Consider the following 19,468-nt stretch of genomic DNA (forward strand, 5'->3'; position numbering starts at 1 on the left):
TGGGCAAGTGGGGCCGCCTGAGGCGAAGAGGTGGAAGGGAGCGATAACGAAAGCAGAGGATCCCTCCAGGCCGCTGAGGTGAGACATTCCCCCGTGGGTGGGCAGGCCACATTCCCTCCTTTTCTGCTTCCGGCTCTAACGCTGTTGTGGTCTGGCACGCGCCCTGCATCCTTACGTTCATTAAATTCCTACCAAAGGGTGGCTCTTCCCACCATGCCACCTTCTGGAAGGACCCCATAATAAAAATGATGGTATTAAGCGCTTACTATGTGCAAAGCACTGTTCTAAGCACTGGATGAGGGGGCGGGGAGCAGCGTGCCTCCTCTAGGGCTAATCAACCCTCACCCCCATCTCTCCCTGACTCGGTCGGATTGGTTCATCTCCCCCAAGACGCCGGCTTCCCGAGGAGGCTGCCGCGATCACTGTGGCCGGTTGCCGGATCCCTGCTTGGGGGTCAGTGTGAGGGGGCCGTGGGTGAGGCTGTCCCAGCTGACCTGCTCTGGCCAATCCCACCTCCTGCTGGAAGGGGGCCGATCCCGACCCGTATCCCCCTTCTCCCAACCCAGGGCCCCAAGGGGCAAAGAAAAAATCTCTTCTTTATGGCTAGCAGAAATCTCGTTGGACTGGCCAGGCCCTGTGCCCACCAAGAGCCTTGTGGACCCCCACCGTCCCCTTCTCCCCCTGTCCGCCCTCCAGGACGGGAGTCCTTCACCGGCCTTGGTTTTGTAGGATGTCGGGGGCCAGTCCCACGTCGGGTCAGAACGATCCCTCGACCACCACCTTCCGGTAGCCTGGTCTACACCTTACCAGTGGCCTGGAAGTGGCCCGGGCCTTTGGGACTTCCATCTGTAGCAAACTTGTTTCCTCTTTCCTGCCACATTCCAACATTCTCCCTCTGACTCTTTCCTTGTCCCCACCCGGAGACCTGCAGTCAGAGGTGTCGAGCGTGTCTGTGAATTCCGTGGTCTCCACAGACACCTCCTAAGAAATAGCTGATTTCTGCCACCTCCTTGTTCCCGTCCATGGCCCCTGGAGTCTCCTCCCCCTCCTACCTCTCCCCCCTTCTTCTTCCTTTCTCCCCCTGCCTCCTCTTTCTCACTGTCTCCCTTTATCCCTCCCTGTCTTTCTCTCCCTCTCCCTCCCTCTCTATCTCTCCTTAGCCCTGCCACTTCAGTGGTGCTGTCTTGTGGATGGGCAGCGATGGGAACGTACTACCGTGCCATCTTTCCTGTAGCAGAGCTGTTGTCCCTCTGAGATGCGGGGCAATTTCAGTGTAGTGCCGTCTTGTGTATGGGCAGTGATGGGTGGGAGGGGAATGAACCACCGTGCCATCTTTCCTGTAGCAGAGCTGTGTCCCTCTGAGATTTGGGGCAATTTCAGTGTTAGTCTAAGGGGCCTGGAGCAAGAGGGTATAGGCGAGGGGGGTCTGAAGACCCCTACCTGCCCTTTCCTTCCTCCCACCGTTCCCCCAAAGCTCTCCTGGGCCAGCCCTCTCTCTGCTCGTGCCGCTCACCCAGAGAAATGGCAGGGTGAGAGCGAATTGACTAGAATCTCCTGATCACCAGCCCACATCCGTGCTGTATCCCTTGAGTAGAAGGTAGATGCCTCGTTTTCCCCTCGTTGGACTTCCCAATCCCCCCGTCGGTATGCCCCGGTTCCCCGACCCCTGCCGCCCCTCTCCCTGACAGTCTTCTCCCAGATCCTGTTTCTTCCCGCGGGCCCTGCTGTGAGGAGGCTGGAGGTGGAGAATCCCTGGACGTGGGGGTGGAGGGAGGGTGTTGAGGGGGTGTTGAAGGATCAGTGGCTCTGCCTGGCTGCCCAGCCTAGCTCTATCCCATCCTAGCTCCAAATCTGGGTGCCCCCTTCCACTCCGCAGCATTACTGCCTGTGTATAGTATAAATATATATTTTCTATATATAAGATGTACGATATAAGTCTATACAAATATCTATATATGACGTGTGTGTATGGTGAAGGATGTTCAGTTCCTTTTGGGTGCTGTTGACTCTGCACCTGATCTTCCCCAGTGGGCGCGGGTCTCTTTCTCTCCTTCCCCCCCACCCGTCTCTTCCCCATCTCCCCTCGCCCCCATCCTTGGCCGTCCAGTCCGGTTTATCGAGTGAATTGAAATGACCACACACCCCCCATCTCGTGTTTCCGGCGTTCTGTATCTCTGTGGTGAACCAAGTGAAAGTGGTAACTACTGGTGACTTGTCAATAAAGTGAAAACATGTAAAGCCCAGGGACGGTCCCCAGCCCGTCTGATTTCTTGAATCTGCCGTCGCCCTCGTCGCCGAAGCGTAGGGGCCATTTGAGGAAACCAGAAGGGCCTGGGGAGAGGGGTCGGTCAGGATAGTACTTCCCAAGCGCTTAGTACATGCTCTGCACACAGGAAGCACTCAATAAATACGATTGATTGATTGATAGCCAGCTGGGCTTGGGCTAGCGGCAGAACTAAGTCCCCAAACCCGGATGAACTCTCCAGCCCCCTCTCCCACCTGACTCCAAGCATTTTATGTTTGGTTTTGTTCTCTGTCTCCCCCTTTTAGACTGTGAGCCCACTGTTGGGTAGGGACTGTCTCTATATGTTGCCAACTTGTACTTCCCAAGCGCTTAGTACAGTGCTCTGCACACAGTAAGTGCTCAATAAATACGATTGATTTTAAGGGCTTCATTCTCACAGAGTTCTCCCATTCCATTTTCAAAAGATCCTCCCCTCTCTGCCACCCCAACCCCTCACCCACCCATCCTGTGGAAGTCACAATAGTAGTAATAATTGTGGTGGTTGTTCAATGCTTACTATGTGCCAAGCACTCTTCTAAGCACTGGGGTGCAGCGTGGCTCAGTGGAAAGAGTCAGAGGTCATGAGTTCTAATCCCGGCTCTGCCATTTGTCAGCTGTGTGACTTCCCCCTTCTAGACTGTGAGCCCATGGTTGGGTGGGGACCGTCTCTATATGTTGCCAGCTTGTACTTCCCAAGCGCTTAGTACAGTGCTCTGCACACAGTAAGCGCTCAAATATGATTGAATGAATGAATGACTTTGGGCAAGTCACTTCACTTTTCTGTGCCTGAGTTCCCTCATCTGTAAAATGGGGATGAAGACTGTGAGCCCCCCGTGGGACAACCTGATCACCTTGTGTCCCCCCCCCCCCCCCAGCGCTTAGAATGGTGCTTGGCACATAGTAAGCGCTTAACAAATACCATTATTATTATTATTATTACAAGTCAATCAGGTTGGACACAGTCCATGTCCCACATACCATCATCGTCATCACATGGGGTTCACATTTATTCCCATTTTACAGTTGAAGTAACTGAGGGACAGAGTAGTTAAGTGACTTGCGCCTACTAGGTGCCTGGCACTGTAGATACAGGGCAAATCGGGTTGGACACAGTATCTGCCCCACAAAGGGTGTTAAGTGCTTACTGTGTGCCAAGCACCGTTGTAAGCACTGGGGTACCCACAAGGAATCAGGTTGTCCCATGTGTGGCTCACAATCTTAATCTCCATTTTACAGGTGAGGTAACTGAGGCACAGAGGAGTGAAGTGACTTGCCCAGGGTCACACAGCAAACAATGGGAAGATGTGGGATTAGCACTCAGGTCCTTGGATTCCCAGGCCTGTGCTCTTTCCACTAGGCCATACTGCTCCACTAGTAATAATAGTAATCATAATAATAATGGCATTTATTAAGTGCTTACTATGTGCAAAGCACTGTTCTAAGCGCTGGGGAGGTTACAAAGTGATCCGGTTGTCCCACGGGGGGCTCACAGTCTCCATCCCCATTTTGCAGATGAGGGAACTGAGGCCCAGAGAAGTGAAGTGACTTGCCCAAAGTCACCCAGCTGACAATTGGCGGAGCTGAGATTTGAACCCATGACCTCTGACTCCAAAGCCCGTGCTCTTCATTGAGCCGTGCTGCTTCTCTAGCCACGGTAATGCTCATTCACATGGCCCTTGTTCAAGTTGGCATTTAGTCCTTCTCCCCCTTCCTTTTTCCTCTTTCCCCTCCCTTTCCCTCTCCCCCTTCCTTTTCCCTCTTTCCCCTCCTTTTCCCTCTCCCCCTTCCTTTTCCCTCTTTCCCCTCCTTTTCCCCTCCCCCTTCCTTTTTCCTCTTTCCCCTCCTTTTCCCTCTCCCCCTTCCTTTTTCCTCTCCCCCCTCCTTTTCCCTCTCCCCCTTCCTTTTTCCTCTTTCCCCTCCTTTTCCCTCTCCCCCTTCCTTTTTCCTCTTTCCCCTCCTTTTCCCTCTCCTCCTTCCTTTTTCCTCTTTCCCCTCCTTTTCCCTCTCCCCCTTCCTTTTCCCTTTCCCCTCCTTTTCCCTCTCCCCCTTCCTTTTCCCTCTTTCCCCTCCTTTTCCCTCTCCCCCTTCCTTTTCCCTCTTTCCCGTCCTTTTCCCCTCCCCCTTCCTTTTCCCTCTTTCCCGTCCTTTTCCCCTCCCCCTCCCTTTTTCCTCTTTCCCCTCCTTTTCCCTCTCCCCCTTCCTTTTTCCTCTTTCCCGTCCTTTTCCCTCTCCCCCTTCCTTTTTCCTCTTTCCCCTCCTTTTCCCTCTCCCCCTTCCTTTTTCCTCTTTCCCCTCCTTTTCCCTCTCCCTCCTCCTCCAGCCAGGGTAGGAAAGTCTCAGACAGAAGGCAGGCCAGACTGCAGGTCTTTATTCCAGGCTGGTAGGGACCTTGGGGCTATATTCCGCTCCCCACACTCCTCCTGCCCACGCTGATGCTGTTAATTGGCCTCTCACCTCCTGTTCTGTTTTTCCTCTTCTCTTCCAGCCACATGGCAGAATTAGCCAGGGCGTGGGATTATAAATCCCCTTCCTTCCTCAGTCCTCAGCCTCAGATTTCTAAACTGAGCAGAGCTAGGTCAGTGGGAGGAAGAAATTTTTTTTATGGTGTTTGTTAAGCGTTTACTGTGCGTCAGGCGCTGTACTAAGTGCCAGGCACTGAAGGCAAACCCCGTCCACCCTGACTCAGTCGTAATAGTGATGATAATGATGGCATTTAAGTGCTTACCATTCATTCAGTCGTATTTATTGAGCGCTTACTGTGCGCTTGGAAAGTACAAGTTGGCAACATCTAGAGACGGTCCCTACCCAACAGTGGGCTCACAGTCTAGAAGGGGGAGACAGAGAACAAAACATATTAACAAAATAAAATAAATAGTATAAATATGTACAAATAAAATAGAGTAATAAATATGCACAAACATATATACAGGTGCTGTGGGGAGGCGAAGGAGGTAAGGCCTGGGGGATGGGGAGGATACAAGCTGATCAGATTGTCCCACATGGGGCTCACAATTCTAATCCCCATTTTACAGATGAGGTAACTGAGGCACAGAGAAGCTAAGTGACTTTTTTTTAAATGGCATTTATTAAGCACTTACTATGTGCAAAGCACTGTTCTAACCGCTGGGGAGGTTACAAGGTGGTCAGGTTGTCCCACGAGGCCTCAGTCTTCATCCCCATTTTACAGATGAGGGAACTGAGGCCCAGAGAAGTGAAGTGATTTGCCCAAAGTCACACAGCTGACAATTGGTGGAGGCGGGATTTGAACCCACAACCTCTGACTCCAAAGCCCGCGATCTTTCCGCTGAGCCACGCTGCTTCTCTAAGACTTGTCCAAGGTCACACAGCTGACGATTGGTGGAGCTGAGATTTGAACCCATGACCGGGCTCTTCCTATTGAGCCACGCTGCTTCTCGATCATCAGTTCATGCTAGGGTTGATGAGGGGGCAGTGCTATTGGGGCTGGAGATGCCCATTTTGGGATGTTCTGACGGTATATACCAGGGGCCTTGATAGAGCCAAGCGTGGTAGCTACAGTATTTCCTCCCGCAACTCCCACCCAGTGCTTACCCAACCTTGGGACTTTTAGACTGTGAGCCCACTGTTGGGTAGGGACTGTCTCTATATGTTGCCAACTTGTACTTCCCAAGCGCTTAGTACAGTGCTCTGCACACAGTAAGCGCTCAATAAATACGATTGTTGGGAAGTAGGGTGGCCTAGTGGAGAGAGCAGGAGCTTGGGAGTTAGTGGAAATGGGTTCAGGCGCTCACTCTGCCACTTGCCTGCTGGAGGAGACCAGAGGGCAAGTCACGTATCTTCTCTGTCTGTTTCCTCCTCTTTAAACTGAAGATTAAATACCTCAATTAAGGAAGTAATCGGTCAGACATGGCCGAGGGGTCACCGTCGTCGCTGGGAAAGTGTCGAGGTGCGGCGGGGGGGCCGGAGCGGCGACTGGGACCCGCTTCTCGGGCGTGGTGGCCATGGCCCGGCTGGGTGACTATTTTCATCTTTGACCATGAGAAGACAGGGTCTGGTGAAGGTTTGGGGAAAATAATCCAGAGGTGATGATGATGATGGCATTTATTAAGCGCTTACTATGTGCAAAGCACTGTTCTAAGCACTGGGGAGTTTACAAGGTGATCAGGTTGTCCCATGGGGGGCTCACAGTCTTCATCCCCATTTTACAGATGAGGGAACTGAGGCCCAGAGAAGTGAAGTGACTTGCCCAAAGTCACACGGCTGACAATTGGCGGAGCCGGGATTTGAACCCATGAACTCTGACTCCAAAGCCCGGGCTCTTTCCAGTGAGCCATGCTGCTTCTCCTCAGAAGAAGAGATCTCCTCAGAAGGATCGGGAAGATACACCTTTTCCACAAGGAATTGAATTGTGTGTCTCTCAAGCGCATACTACAGTGCCCTGCGCTCAGAAGGTAGTTAGCTACCTCTGGTGAAGATGAATTCTGTGGGGCACAAGGTGGCAAAGGAGAAAAGAGCTATGATAATCATAGTTGTAGTATTAAGCTCGGTTTTGTTTTGTTGTCTGTACCCCCACTTCTAGCCTGTGAGCCCGTTGTTGGGTAGGGACCGTCGCTATATGTTGCCAACTTGTACTTCCCAAGCGCTTAGTACAGTGCTCTGCACACAGTAAGCGCTCAATAAATACGATTGAATGAATGGTATTTGAGAGCCGACTGCAGCAGGAATGTGAATTCTGGAGAAATCTCCCTTTTTTTTTTTTTCAAGTCATTGAGCTAAAATAGTGGAAACTGTAATAGATTTATTCTGCCTGAATCTGTTGTCCCTTCTGCTTTGTTGCAGGGGAGGAGAGGAGGTTGGGTGGAAGGGTGGCTTTCCCAGGCCTGGCTTTCTGGGGGCTCCCCCCAGCAATTGCACTCGAGTGAGTGCGACCCTCGGGTCTTCACTCTGCGTGAAGCTCGGTGGAAAGAGCCCGGGCTTTGGAGTCAGAGGTCACGGGTTCGAATCCCGGCTCCACCACAAGTTTGCTGTGGGCAAGTCACTTCCTGAGCCTCAGTTACCTCATCCATAAAAATAGGGATTAAGACTGTGAGCCCCACGTGGGACAACTTGATCACCTTGTATCCCCCCCAGCGCTTAGAACAGTGCTTTGCACATAGTAAGCACTTAACAAATGCCATTATTAATTAATTCACTGAATCCCCCTCCCCTAACCCCTTTCCTTTCTTCCTCCCTCCCACCAACTCCCCTGTGTCGCGGTCTGCCTGTTCATTATGATGAGCGTTCCCAGGATGGGGTGTTTCCTGTGGATTGGTTTGGTCACAGTGCCTGGGAGGGTGACCGCTGACGGCCCTTGAGAACACAGGGCACATGGAGTAGGCCGGGCCCTCAGGGTAACCTCTTCATTGCACATGTGCCAGTCTTTTAGACTGTGAGCCCACTGTTGGGTAGGGACTGTCTCTATATGTTGCCAACTTGTACTTCCCAAGCGCTTAGTACACTGCTCTGCACACAGTAAGCGCTCAATAAATACAATTGATTGATTGCCATTTGGCAGAAGTTTGTAAATTGGCTCAAACCTACGGCCCTTCTCCAGCTGGAGTGAGGGAGACGGCCTTGGCCATGACCCCCCCTCCAACTGGCTCCAGAACTTTTGTGATCTCTTCCCAAGTCCCTCCAAATTCGGGAACCACTTCCAAACCATGAAACTCGGTGGCAGGAAGGAGAGGGCCACTAAGAACTGAAAATAAAAATGCCGGACCTTAACCATATCAGACGGGATAGAGGGATGGACCGGATGAAAACCCGGCGCCTGGCCTCCCCAAAGCCCAGTGTAGTGTAATATACAGTATAATACGAATAATAATTGCGGCGCCAAGCATTATACTAAGCGTTGGAGTGGATACAAGATCATCAGGTACCCCAGAGGCCTCACAGTCTTAAGCATGTGCCAGGCACTGTACTAATCGCTGGGGTAGAAACCAGCTAGTCACATTGGACACAGCCCCTGTCCCATTAATAGAGGGATTAGAGGGATGCAAAATTATTATTAGCATTATACTGTATATTGCACTACAATTATTCTATTCATTTTATTTTGTTAATATCTTTTGTTGTCTGTTTCCCCCTTCTAGACTGTGAGCCCACTGTTGGGTAGGGACCGTCTCTATATGTTGCCAACTTGTACGTCCCAAGCGCTTAGTACAGTGCTCCGCACACAGTAAGCACTCAATAAATACGATTGAATGAATGAATGAATTTTACTTGTACATATTCTATTTATTTTATTTTGTTCATATGTTTTGTTTTGTTCTCTGTCTCCCCATTCTACACTGTGAGCCCACTGTTGGGTAGGGACCATATCTATATGTTGCCAACTTGTACTTAGCTCTTAGTCCAGTGCTCTGCACACAGTAAGCGCTCAATAAATACGATTGAATGAATGAATGAATTTGTACATATTCTATTTTATTTTGTTCATATGTTTTGTTTTGTTCTCTGTCTCCCCCTTCTAGACTGTGAGCCCACTGTTGGGTAGGGACCATCTCCATATGTTGCCACCTTGTACTTCCCAAGCGCTTAGTCCAGTGCTCTGCATTCATTCATTCATTCAATCGTATTTATTGAGCAATTGCTGTGTGCAGAGCACTGGACTAAGCGCTTGGGAAGTACAAGTTGGCAACATATAGAGACGGTCCCTACCCAACACAGTAAGCGCTCAATAAATACGATTGATTGATTGACCGTCTCCATATGTTGCCAACTTGTACTTCCCAAGCGCTTAGTACAGTGCTCTGCACACAGTAAGCGCTCAATAAATACGATTGATTGATAGACTGTGAGCCCACTGTTGGGTAGGGACTGTCTCTGTATGTTGCCAATTTGTACTTCCCAAGCGCTTAGTACAGTGCTCTGCACATAGTAAGCGCTCAATAAATACGATTGATGATGATGATGATGATTGATTGAATGAATGAATGAATAGGGTGGCCCCCGAAGGCGCGCGTGACGTCACAGCGCACGCATTAACGCCGTCGCGTCAGCCATGATGGGGATTGGACTCTTTGCTGCCCCCACCAGTCAGTTAGCGGTAATGACGAAGAGAGCCGGCACCAGTGACGCCGACGGCGCGTGCGCAGAGGCTCCCTTTCGTTCCGCGGGGGACGTCCGGCCACTAGGGGGAGCCGCGCCCTCCCTCCACGGCGGGAGGAGCGGAGGCCTCTCTTGCCGCCTTCCTTCTCGCCGGCTCCGCGGGGGAGAGGAGAGGGCGGCCGCCGAGGTCCCTCCAAGATGGCGGCGCCGAGGAGGAGCTTGCTGCAGAGTGTGAGGAAAAAGTCCCGCCAACCGGCGCTCGTCGGGGTCGGGGTCGGGGGGTGGTGGTTTGAGGCCACGCCTGGGACCGGAGGGTAACTTTTTAAATGAGGAAACCCCGCCACGAGCCCGTCCTTTGCCCCACAAGGCGAGGGCGCGCTTTGCGCATGCGCGGGGGAGGCCCGCTCTCCCGCCAGCGTGTGCCCGCGCATGCGCACTGCGAACGTTAGCCGCCTAATGATGGCATTCATTCATTCATTCAATCGTATTTATTGAGCGCTTACCGTGTGCAGAGCACTGTACTAAGCGCTTGGGAAGTACAAGTTGGCAACATATGGAGACGGTCAATCAATCAATCAATCGTATTTATTGAGCGCTTACTGTGTTGGGTAGGGACCGTCTCTATATGTTGCCAACTTGTAATAATAATAATAATGATGGCATTTGTTAAGCGCTTACTATGTGCAGAGCACTGTTCTAAGCGCTGGGGGGGGATACGAGGTGATCAGTTTGTCCCACAGGGGGCTCACAGTCTCAATCCCCATTTTACAGATGAGGGAACTGAGGCTCAGAGAAGTGAAGTGAGCTGCCCAAGGTCACACAGCAGACATGTGGGGGAGCCGGGATTCGAACCCATGACCTCTGACTCCAAAGCCCGGGCTGTTTCCACTGAGCCACGCTGCTTCTTAATCAATCTTGTAATCAATCTTAATCAATCTCGTAATCAGTCAATCAATCAGTCGTATTTATTGAGCGCTTACTGTGTGCAGAGCACTGCATTAAGCGCTTGGGAAGTACAAGTTGGCAACATATAGAGACAGACCCTACCCAACAGTGGGCTCACAGTCTAAAAAGGGGGAGAGAGAGAACAAAACCAAACATACTAACAAAATAAAATCAGTAGAATAGACATGTACAAGCAAAATAAATAAATAAATAAATGGTCATAAATCTGTACAAACATATATAGATATATACAGGTGCTGTGGGGAAGGGAAGGAGGTAAGATGGGATGGAGAGGGGGACAAGGGGGAGAGGAAGGAAGGGGCTCAGTGTGGGAAGGCCTCCTGGAGGAGGTGAGCTCTCAGATGATGGCATTTATTTATTCATTCATTCAATCGTATTTATTGAGTGCTTACTGTGTGCAGAGCACTGTACTAAGCGCTTGGGAACTACAAGTTGGCAACATGTGGAGACGGTCAATCAATCAATCAATCAGTCGTATTTATTGAGCGCTTACTGTGTTGGGTAGTAAGTGCTCAATAAATACGATTGAAGTACAAGCGCTTACTATGTGCAAAGCACTTTTCTAAGCGTTAATATGTTTTGTTGTCTGTCTCCCCCTTCTAGAGTGTGAGCCCACTGTTGGCCCTACTGAGACCTCACCTCCTCCAGGAGGCCTTCCCAGACTGAGCCCCCTCCTTCCTCTCCCCCACCTCCCCCTCCGCCTTACCTCCTTCCCTTCCCCACAGCACCTGTATATGTGTATATGTGTTTGAACGTATTTATTGCTCTAGTTATTTATTTTACTTGTACATATCTATTCTATTTATTTTATTTTGTTAATATGTTTTGTTCTCTGTCTCCCCCTTCTAGACTGTGAGCCCACTGTTGGGTAGGGACCGTCTCTATATGTTGCCAACTTGGACTTCCCGAGCGCTTATTACAGTGCTCTGCACACAGTAAGCGCTCAATAAATACGATTGAATGAATGAATGTTGGGTAGGGACCGTCTCTATATGTTGCCAACTTGGACTTCCCAAGCGCTTAGTACAGTGCTCTGCACACAGTAAGCGCTCAATAAATGCGATTGAGTGAATGAATGAATAAGCGCCGGGGAGGTTACAAGGTGATCAGGTTGTCCCACGGGGGGCTCACAGTGTTACTCCCCATTTTCCAGATGAGGGAACTGAGGCCCAGAGAATAATGATCATAATGATGGCATTTATTAAGCACTTACTATGTGCAAAGCACTGTTCTGAGCGCTGGGGGAGATCCAAGGTGATCAGGTTGTCCCACGGGGGGCTCACAGGCTTCATCCCCATTTTACAGATGAGGGAACTGAGGCACAGAGAAGTGAAGTGACTTGCCCAGAGTCACACAGCAGACAAGGGGCGGAGCCGGGATTAGAACCCACGACCTGTGACTCCCAAACCCGGGCTGTTGCCACTAAGGCACGCTGCTTCTCAGTGCATGCGGGCATTTTAGCGGCTGTGAGGGGGATGGGTTTGTGCGTTTGTGCTGTGTGTTGTGGAGGTGTCAGTGAGGGCTGTGTATGTGGATGCTTTGTGTTGTGGAAGTGTCAGGGAAGGGTGTGTGTGTGTGTGTGGATGCTTTCTGATGTGGAGGTGGGGGTGTGTGGATGCTTTGTGTTGTGGATGTATCAGGGTGTGTGTGTAGATTGATTCATTCATTCAATCGTATTTATTGAGCGCTTACTGTGTGCAGAGCACTGTACTAAGCGCTTGGGAAGTACATTCATTCATTGCCGTATTTATTGAGCGCTTCCTGTGTGCAGAGCACTGTACTAAGCGCTTGGGAAGCGCAAGTCGGCAACAGAGATGGTCCCTACCCAACAACGGACTCACAGTCTAGAAGGGGGACAGGCAACAAAACCAAACGTGTAGACAGGTGTCAAAATCGAATTATAGCTATATGCACATCATTAACAAAGTAAATAGAGTAGTAAATATGTACAGGTACAATAAATAGAGTAATTAATCTGTATAAATATATACAAGTGCCGTGGGGAGGGGAAGGAGGTAGGGCAGTGGGGCGATGGGGAGGAGGAGAGGAAAAGGGGGGCTCCATGTGGGAAGGCCTCTATTTTGGATGCTTTGTGTTGTGGGAGTGTCAGTGAGGGGTGTGTATCTAGTTGCTTTGTGTTGTGGAGGTGTCGGTGAGGGGTGTGTAGATGCTTTCTGATGTGGAGGTGTCGGTGATGGGGGTGTGTGTGGATGCTTTGTGTTGTGGAAGTATCAGGGAGGGGAGTGTGTGTGGAGATGCTTTCTGTTATGGAGGTGGAGGTGAGGGGGTTGTGTGAGTGATTTTTGTTGTGGAAGTGTCAGTGAGGGGTGTGTGGATGCTTTCGGTTGTGGAGGTGTCGGTGAGGGGTGTGTGTGGTTGCTTTGTGTTGTGATAGTGTCAGTGAGGGGTGTATATGTGTGTGTGTGTGTGTGGATGCTTTCTGTTATGGAGGTGGAGGTGGGTGTGTGTGTGTGATTTTTGTTGTGGAAGTGTCAGTGAGGGGTGTGTAGGTGGATGCTTTGTGTTGTAGAGGTATCGGTGAGGGGTGTGTGTGTGGATGCTTTGTGTTGTGGAGGTGTCGGTAAAGGAGTGTGGGTGGAAGCTTTCTGTTGTGGAGGTGTTGGTGAGGGGTATATGTGGTTGCTTTGTGTTGTGGAAGTGTCAGTGAGGGGTGCGTGTGTGTGGATGCTTTCTGTTATGGAGGTGGAGGTGGGGGTGTGTGTGAGTGATTTTTTTGTTGTGGAAGTGTCAGTGAGGGGTGTGTAGGTGGATGCTTTGTGTTGTAGAGGTATCGGTGAGGGGTGTGTGTGTGTGGATGCTTTGTGTTGTGGAGGTGTCGGTAAGGAGTGTGGGTGGAAGCTTTCTGTTGTGGAGGTGTCGGTGAGGGGTGTGTGTGGTTGCTTTGTGTTGTGGAAGTGTCAGTGAGGGGTGTGTGTGTGGATGCTTTCTGTTGTGGGGATGTTGGCGAGAGGGGTGTGTGTGTGGATGATAGAGAAGCAGCGTGGCTCAGTGGAAAGAGTACGGGCTTAGGAGTCAGAGGTCATGGGTTCCAATCCCGGCTCCGCCGCTTGTCAGCTGTGTGACTTTGGGCAAGTCGCTTCACTTCTCTGTGCCTCAGTTACTTCAGCAGTAAAATGGGGATTAAGATTGTGAGTCCCACATTGGACAACCGTGTATCCTCCCCAGCGGGTCCTCTCGTATCCTCCCCCTGTATCCTCTATTATGTTTGCACATAATAACCGCTTAACAAATACCAAAATTATTATTATTATTATTATTAGTGCTGTGGAGGGGTGTGCATCTTGCCCTAGGGTGGGTGTTTCTGTACTCATTTTTTGGGGCTGGGAGAGCTGTTGGCAAACTGGGTGCGGTCCCTCATTTCCACTCTGGACTGTAAACTCATCCCGGATGGGAATGGGTCTGTTATATTGTCCTCTTCCAAGAGCTCAGTACAGTGCTCTGCATACAATAGGCACTCAAATAATGATTAACCGACTGAAAACTTGTTGTGGCAGGGAATGCGCCCGTTATATTGTAATAATAATAATAATAATTGTGGTATTTAAATGTGTACTGTGTGCCAGGCGTTGTACTAGGTGGTGGGATAGATACAAGCTAATCAGGTTGGACATAGTCTCAATAATAATAATAATAATAATGGCATTTGTTAAGTGCTTACTATGTGCAAAGCACCGTTCTAAGCGCTGGGGGGGATACAGTGTGGTTAAGTTGCCCCACGTGGGACTCACAGTCTTAATCCCCATTTTTACAGATGAGGTAACTGAGGCTCAGAGAAGTTAAGTGACTGGCCCAAGGTCACACAGCAGACTTGTGGTGGAGCCGGGATTCGAACTCATGACCTCTGACTCCAAAGCCCGGGCTCATTCCACTGAACCACGCTGCTTCTCTATCAATCACTCAGTACAGTGCTCTGACACAGTAATAATAATAACGATGGCATTTGTTAAGCGCCTACTATGTGCAAAGCACTGTACTAAGCCCTGGAAGGGGGATACGAGGTGATCAGGTTGTCCCACGGGGGGCTCACAGGCTTGATCCCCATTTGACAGGTGAGGGAACTGAGGCCCAGAGAAGTGAAGCGACTCGCCCCAGGTCACACAGCTGACAAGTAGCGGAGGCGGGATTAGAACCCACGACCTCTGACTCTCAAGCCCGGGCTCTTTCCACTGAGCCACGCTGCTTCACAGTAAGCGCTCAATAAATACAACTGGGCAGACTGAGCCCCCTTTTTCCTCTCCTCCTCCCCTTCCCCCCCCGCCCTACCTCCTTCCCCTCCCCACAGCACCTGTATATATGTTTGTACAGATTTATTACTCGATTTTACTTGTACAGATTTACTATTCTATTTATTTTGTTAATGATGTGCATTGTACTTCCCAAGCACTTAGTACAGTGCTCTGCACACAGTAAGCGCTCAATAAATACGATTGATTGATTGATTTAGCTTTAATTCTATTTGTTCTGACGACATGACACCTGTCCACATGTTTTGTTTTGTTGTCTGTCTCCCCCTTCTAGACCGTGAGCCCACTGTTGGGTAGGGACCGTCGTCTTTATATGTTGCCAACTTGTACTTCCCAAGCGCTTAGTACAGTGCTCTGCACACAGTAAGCGCTCAGTAAATACAGTTGAATGAATGAGCGAATGAACTGACAGACTGTGAGCTCGTTGTGGTCAGGGAATGTATCTGTTATATTGTTATAGTGTACCCTCCCAGGTGCTCAGTACAGTGCTCTGTGCATGGTAGGCGCCCAATAAGCAGCGTGGCTCAGTGAAAAGAGCCCGGGCTTTGGAGTCAGAGGTCATGGGTTCGAATGCCGACTCCGCCACATGTCTGCTGTGTGATCTTGGGCAAGTCACTTAACTTCTCCGGGCCTCAGTTACCTCATCTGTAAAATGGGGATTAAGACCGTGAGCCCCACGTGGGACAACCCCATCACCCTGTATCCTCCCCAGTGCTTAGAACAGTGCTTTGCACATAGTAAGCACTTAACAAATGCCAATTATTATTATTATTACGATTGACTGACTGCCCTGCTGCCTACAGGCTCAACCATTCATTCATTCATTCAATCAATCAATCAATCGTATTTATTGAGCACTTACTGTGTGCAGAGCACTGTACTAAGCGCTTGGGAAGTACAAGTTGGCAACGTATAGAGACGGTCCCTACCCAACAGTGGGCTCACAGTCTAAAAGGGGGAGACGGAGAACAAAACCAAACACACTAACAAAATAAAATAAATAGAATAGATATGTACAAGTAAAATAGAGTAATAAATATGTACAAACAATCGTATTTGTTGAGCGCTTACTGTCTGCAGAGCACTGTACTAAGCACTTGGGAAGTACAAGTCAGCAACATTCATTCATTCAATCATATTTATTGAGCACTTACTGTGTGCAGAGCACTGTACTAAGCGCTTGGGAAGTGCAAGTCGGCAACATATAAAGACGGTCCCTCCCCAACAACGGGCTCACAGTCTAGAAGGGGGAGACAGACGACAAAACAAAACATGTGGACAGGTGTCAAAGTCATCAATAAATACAATTGATGATGACGATCAGTTCAGTAGACCACCTCAAGCCAGACCCTGGGGACGATAATGCTTATGAAGCGCTTACTATGAGCTAAGCACTCTGCAATGCACGGGGGCCGATTGAAGTGAAGCAGAGAAGCAGCCCGGCCTAGTGGAAAGAGCCCAGGCCTGAGAGTCAGAGGACCTGGGTTCAAATCCCGGCTCTGCCAATTGTCAGCTGTGTGACTTTGGGCAAGTCACTTCAATCAATCGTAATCAATCAATCGTATTTATTGAGCGCTTACTATGTGCAGAGCACTGTACTAAGCGCTTGGGAAGTACAAATTGGCAACACATAGAGACAGTCCCTACCCAACAGTGGGCTCACAGTCTAAAAGGGGGAGACAGAGAACAGAACTAAACATACCAACAAAATAAAATAAATAGGATAGAAATGTACAAGTAAGATAAATAAATAAATAAATAGAGTAATAAATATGTACAACCATATATGCATATATACAGGTATATACATATATACAGGCTGCTCTGGGCCTCAGTGACCTCATCTGGAAAATGGGGATTAAGACTGTGAGCCCCCCCACCGTGGGACAACCTGATCGCCTTGTAACCTCCCCAGTGCTTAGAGCGGTGCTTTGCACGTAGTAAGCGCTTAATAAATGCCATTATTATTATTAGTGGGTGTGAGTGGCTTCAGGGTGAAGAATGAAATGGTCCAAAGATGCCTAAAGCCCTGGGGTGGAGGGAAAAAGGCAATAAAACAAGTCCCCTGAGGGACAGGCTGTCTCTAATTCCCTCTGTGCTCTCCCAATGCCTAGTTCAGTGTTCTGAAATCAATCAATCGTATTTACTGAGCGCTTTCTGCGTGCAGAGCACTGTACTATATGCTTTGGAGAGCACAATATAGCAGAGTAGACACACTCCCTGCCCACAGCTTTCTACAGAGACATTAGTATAAATAAATAAATTGCAGATATGAACGTAAGTGCCAGGTGTTGAGGAAGAAGATCTTGTCCCTGTCTCTCCCTGATACATATGGGGGTAAACAGAGAAAAATGAAGAGCACGAAGGACTGAGAACAACCACAACAGAGTCAACTAATAATAATGATGGCATTTGTTAAGCACTTACTATGTGCAAAGCACTGTTCTAAGCACTGGGGGGGATACAGTGTGATCAAGTTGTCCCACGTGGGGCTCCCAGTCTTAATCCCCACTTTTACGGTAACTGAGGCTCAGAGAAGTTAAGTGACTTGCCCAAGGTCACGCAGCAGACTTGTGGTGGAGCCTGGATTCGAACCCATGACCCCCGACTCCAAAGCCCGGGCTCTTTCCACTGAGCCACGCTGCTTCTCTAATCAAGACAACTAAATCAAGACAACTAAATGATCAGTTCTTCCTATGGAAAGGCAGGCAAACTCACGCCTTATTTACAAACCACCCCGTGGCCCCTTTTGTGGTGAAACTTATGGCAGTCTCTGTCATCATCAGTGATTTTTATTGAGCTTTTACTGTTTGCAGAGCACTGTACTGTACCCCAGGAGAGGAGAAAAATACCACAGGGTCCGTAGACATTTTTCCTGCCCACAATGAGCTTCCAGTCTAGAACAGTGGCTACCTACCGGCACGGTCCCAGGTTTTAAATGGACTAGTTTTCACCTTCCTTGGGATAAGGGATGGATTTTCTCCCATTTTCAGTTACAAGGCCCACTTTAGGTTGGAAAAACCTAATTAGGTTTTTCAGCCCCGAGAATGGGCTGTCCCTACCTCAGATGACTCATAAACGATTTGGCCGAAACACTCGTCTCTCCCACCTGGGCTAAAATGGTGAAAGCTCATTTAAAACAAGCCCTTCTGTACGGAAGCTGGATGTTTGGGAATATCGTTTGGCTAATGAGTATTCCTTGGGTTCGTTAGGATGTTTCTGAATCCGCGGCATCGCTGTCTCGACCCAAATGCCCTTCCTCTCTTTGCTCTGCCTACCCACATTGTAAGAGAAGCAGCGTGGCTCAGTGGAAAGAGCACGGGCTTTGGAGTCAGAGGTAATGGGTTCGAATCCCGACTCCGCCACGTGTCTGCTGTGTGACATTGGGCAAGTCTCAGTTACCTCATCTGTGAAATGGGGATTAAGACGGTGAGCCCCGCGTGGGACAACTTGATCACCTTGTATCCCCCCCAGAGCTTAGAACAGTGCTCGGCACATAGTAAGCGCTTAACAAATGCCATCGTTATTATTGTTATTATTTGAAAAATGAATTTTTTTTAATGAATAAAAGAATATCAAGGATGAACAACCCGTCGTCAGGCAGAATTAAAAAAATGGCCACGCTGTATAAAACAACGTCACTGCTGGCGGAAGATCAATCAATCAATCAATCAATCGTATTTATTGAGCACTTACTATGTGCAGAGCACTGTACTAAGCACTTGGGAAGTACAAATTGGCAACACATAGAGACAGTCCCTACCCAACAGTGGGCTCACAGTTCTAAAAGGGGGAGACAGAGAACAGAACCAAACATACCAACAAAATAAAATAAATAGGATAGAAATGTACAAGTAAGATAAATAAATAGAGTAATAAATATGTACAACCATATATACATATATACAGGTGCTGTGGGGAAGGGAAGGAGGTAAGATGGGGGGATGGAGAGGGGGACGAGGGGGAGAGGAAGGAAGGGGCTCAGTCTGGGAAGGCCTCCTGGAGGAGGTGAGCTCTCAGCAGGGCCTTGAAGGGAGGAAGAGAGCTAGATTAGAGGAAGATTAAACTGGACAAAATTTCCATGGTTTTTACAGCTGATATTTTTCCTCTTCTAATAGAGGCATTCGTTTCCCGGCCGAGCCGTGTGTTCTGTGACGCCCTCCGCTGCCCCACACTCTGGGAAGCTTGAATTTCCTGTACTTTATATGTACTTGTACCTATCTATTCTATTTATTTTATTTTGTTAGTATGTTTGGTTTTGTTCTCCGTCTCCCCCTTTTAGACTGTGAGCCCACTGTTGGGTAGGGACTGTCTCTATATGTTGCCAACTTGGACTTCCCAAGCGCTTAGTACAGTGCTCTGCACATAGTAAGCGCTCAATAAATATGATTGATTGGTTTCTTAGCATTCCCTCACAGACCTTTCCGCGAATTCAGCTTGCAACATGGGGTGGCTTGGAAAGAACGGGACCTCGTCAGACGCAGCGGGCCGGTCTGCGGCGTCCTGGTCACAGAAAGGGCTTTGTGAAGGATTGTTTTTGTGCAGGGGACTAAGAGGGCCAGCTCGGGTCGGGCCGGGGGGAAGGGAGAACCGCTTCTGTGGAGGCAGAAGTGGTTCAGTGCTCTCTCTTTCTTTCTTTATCTCTCTCTCTCCGCCTGTCTCTCTGTCTCTTCTCTCATCTCTCTCTTTCTCTCTCTCCAGGAGCAGCAGCCAAGCTGGACAGACGACCTGCCCCTCTGTCAGCTCTCCGGGGTTGGCTCCACTCCCAACCGAACCTACTCAGCGGACGGCAAGGGGACCGAGAGCCACCCGTCGGAGGACAACCCGCTGAAATTTAGGTGAGAGAAGAGAGCCGAGGGGGGACTGAGGCGGGGAAGGGGGTGGC

General features: G+C 49.5%; 1 protein-coding gene across 1 annotated transcript in view; it reads left to right on the plus strand.

Moving 5' to 3' along the window:
- Positions 1-9,508: 9,508 nt before the first annotated feature.
- TAB1 (TGF-beta activated kinase 1 (MAP3K7) binding protein 1) overlaps positions 9,509-19,468 on the plus strand; it is a 33,626-nt gene continuing 23,666 nt past the window's right edge. The window contains exons 1-2 of the mRNA XM_038756102.1: positions 9,509-9,583; positions 19,285-19,421. Coding sequence (XP_038612030.1) covers positions 9,551-9,583; positions 19,285-19,421 — 170 coding nt within the window. The 5' untranslated portion in view covers positions 9,509-9,550. The remainder of the gene's footprint in view (positions 9,584-19,284; positions 19,422-19,468) is intronic.

Source organism: Tachyglossus aculeatus, chromosome 14 (genome assembly GCF_015852505.1).
Source record: "Tachyglossus aculeatus isolate mTacAcu1 chromosome 14, mTacAcu1.pri, whole genome shotgun sequence".
In the NCBI taxonomy this organism is placed as follows: domain Eukaryota; kingdom Metazoa; phylum Chordata; class Mammalia; order Monotremata; family Tachyglossidae; genus Tachyglossus; species Tachyglossus aculeatus.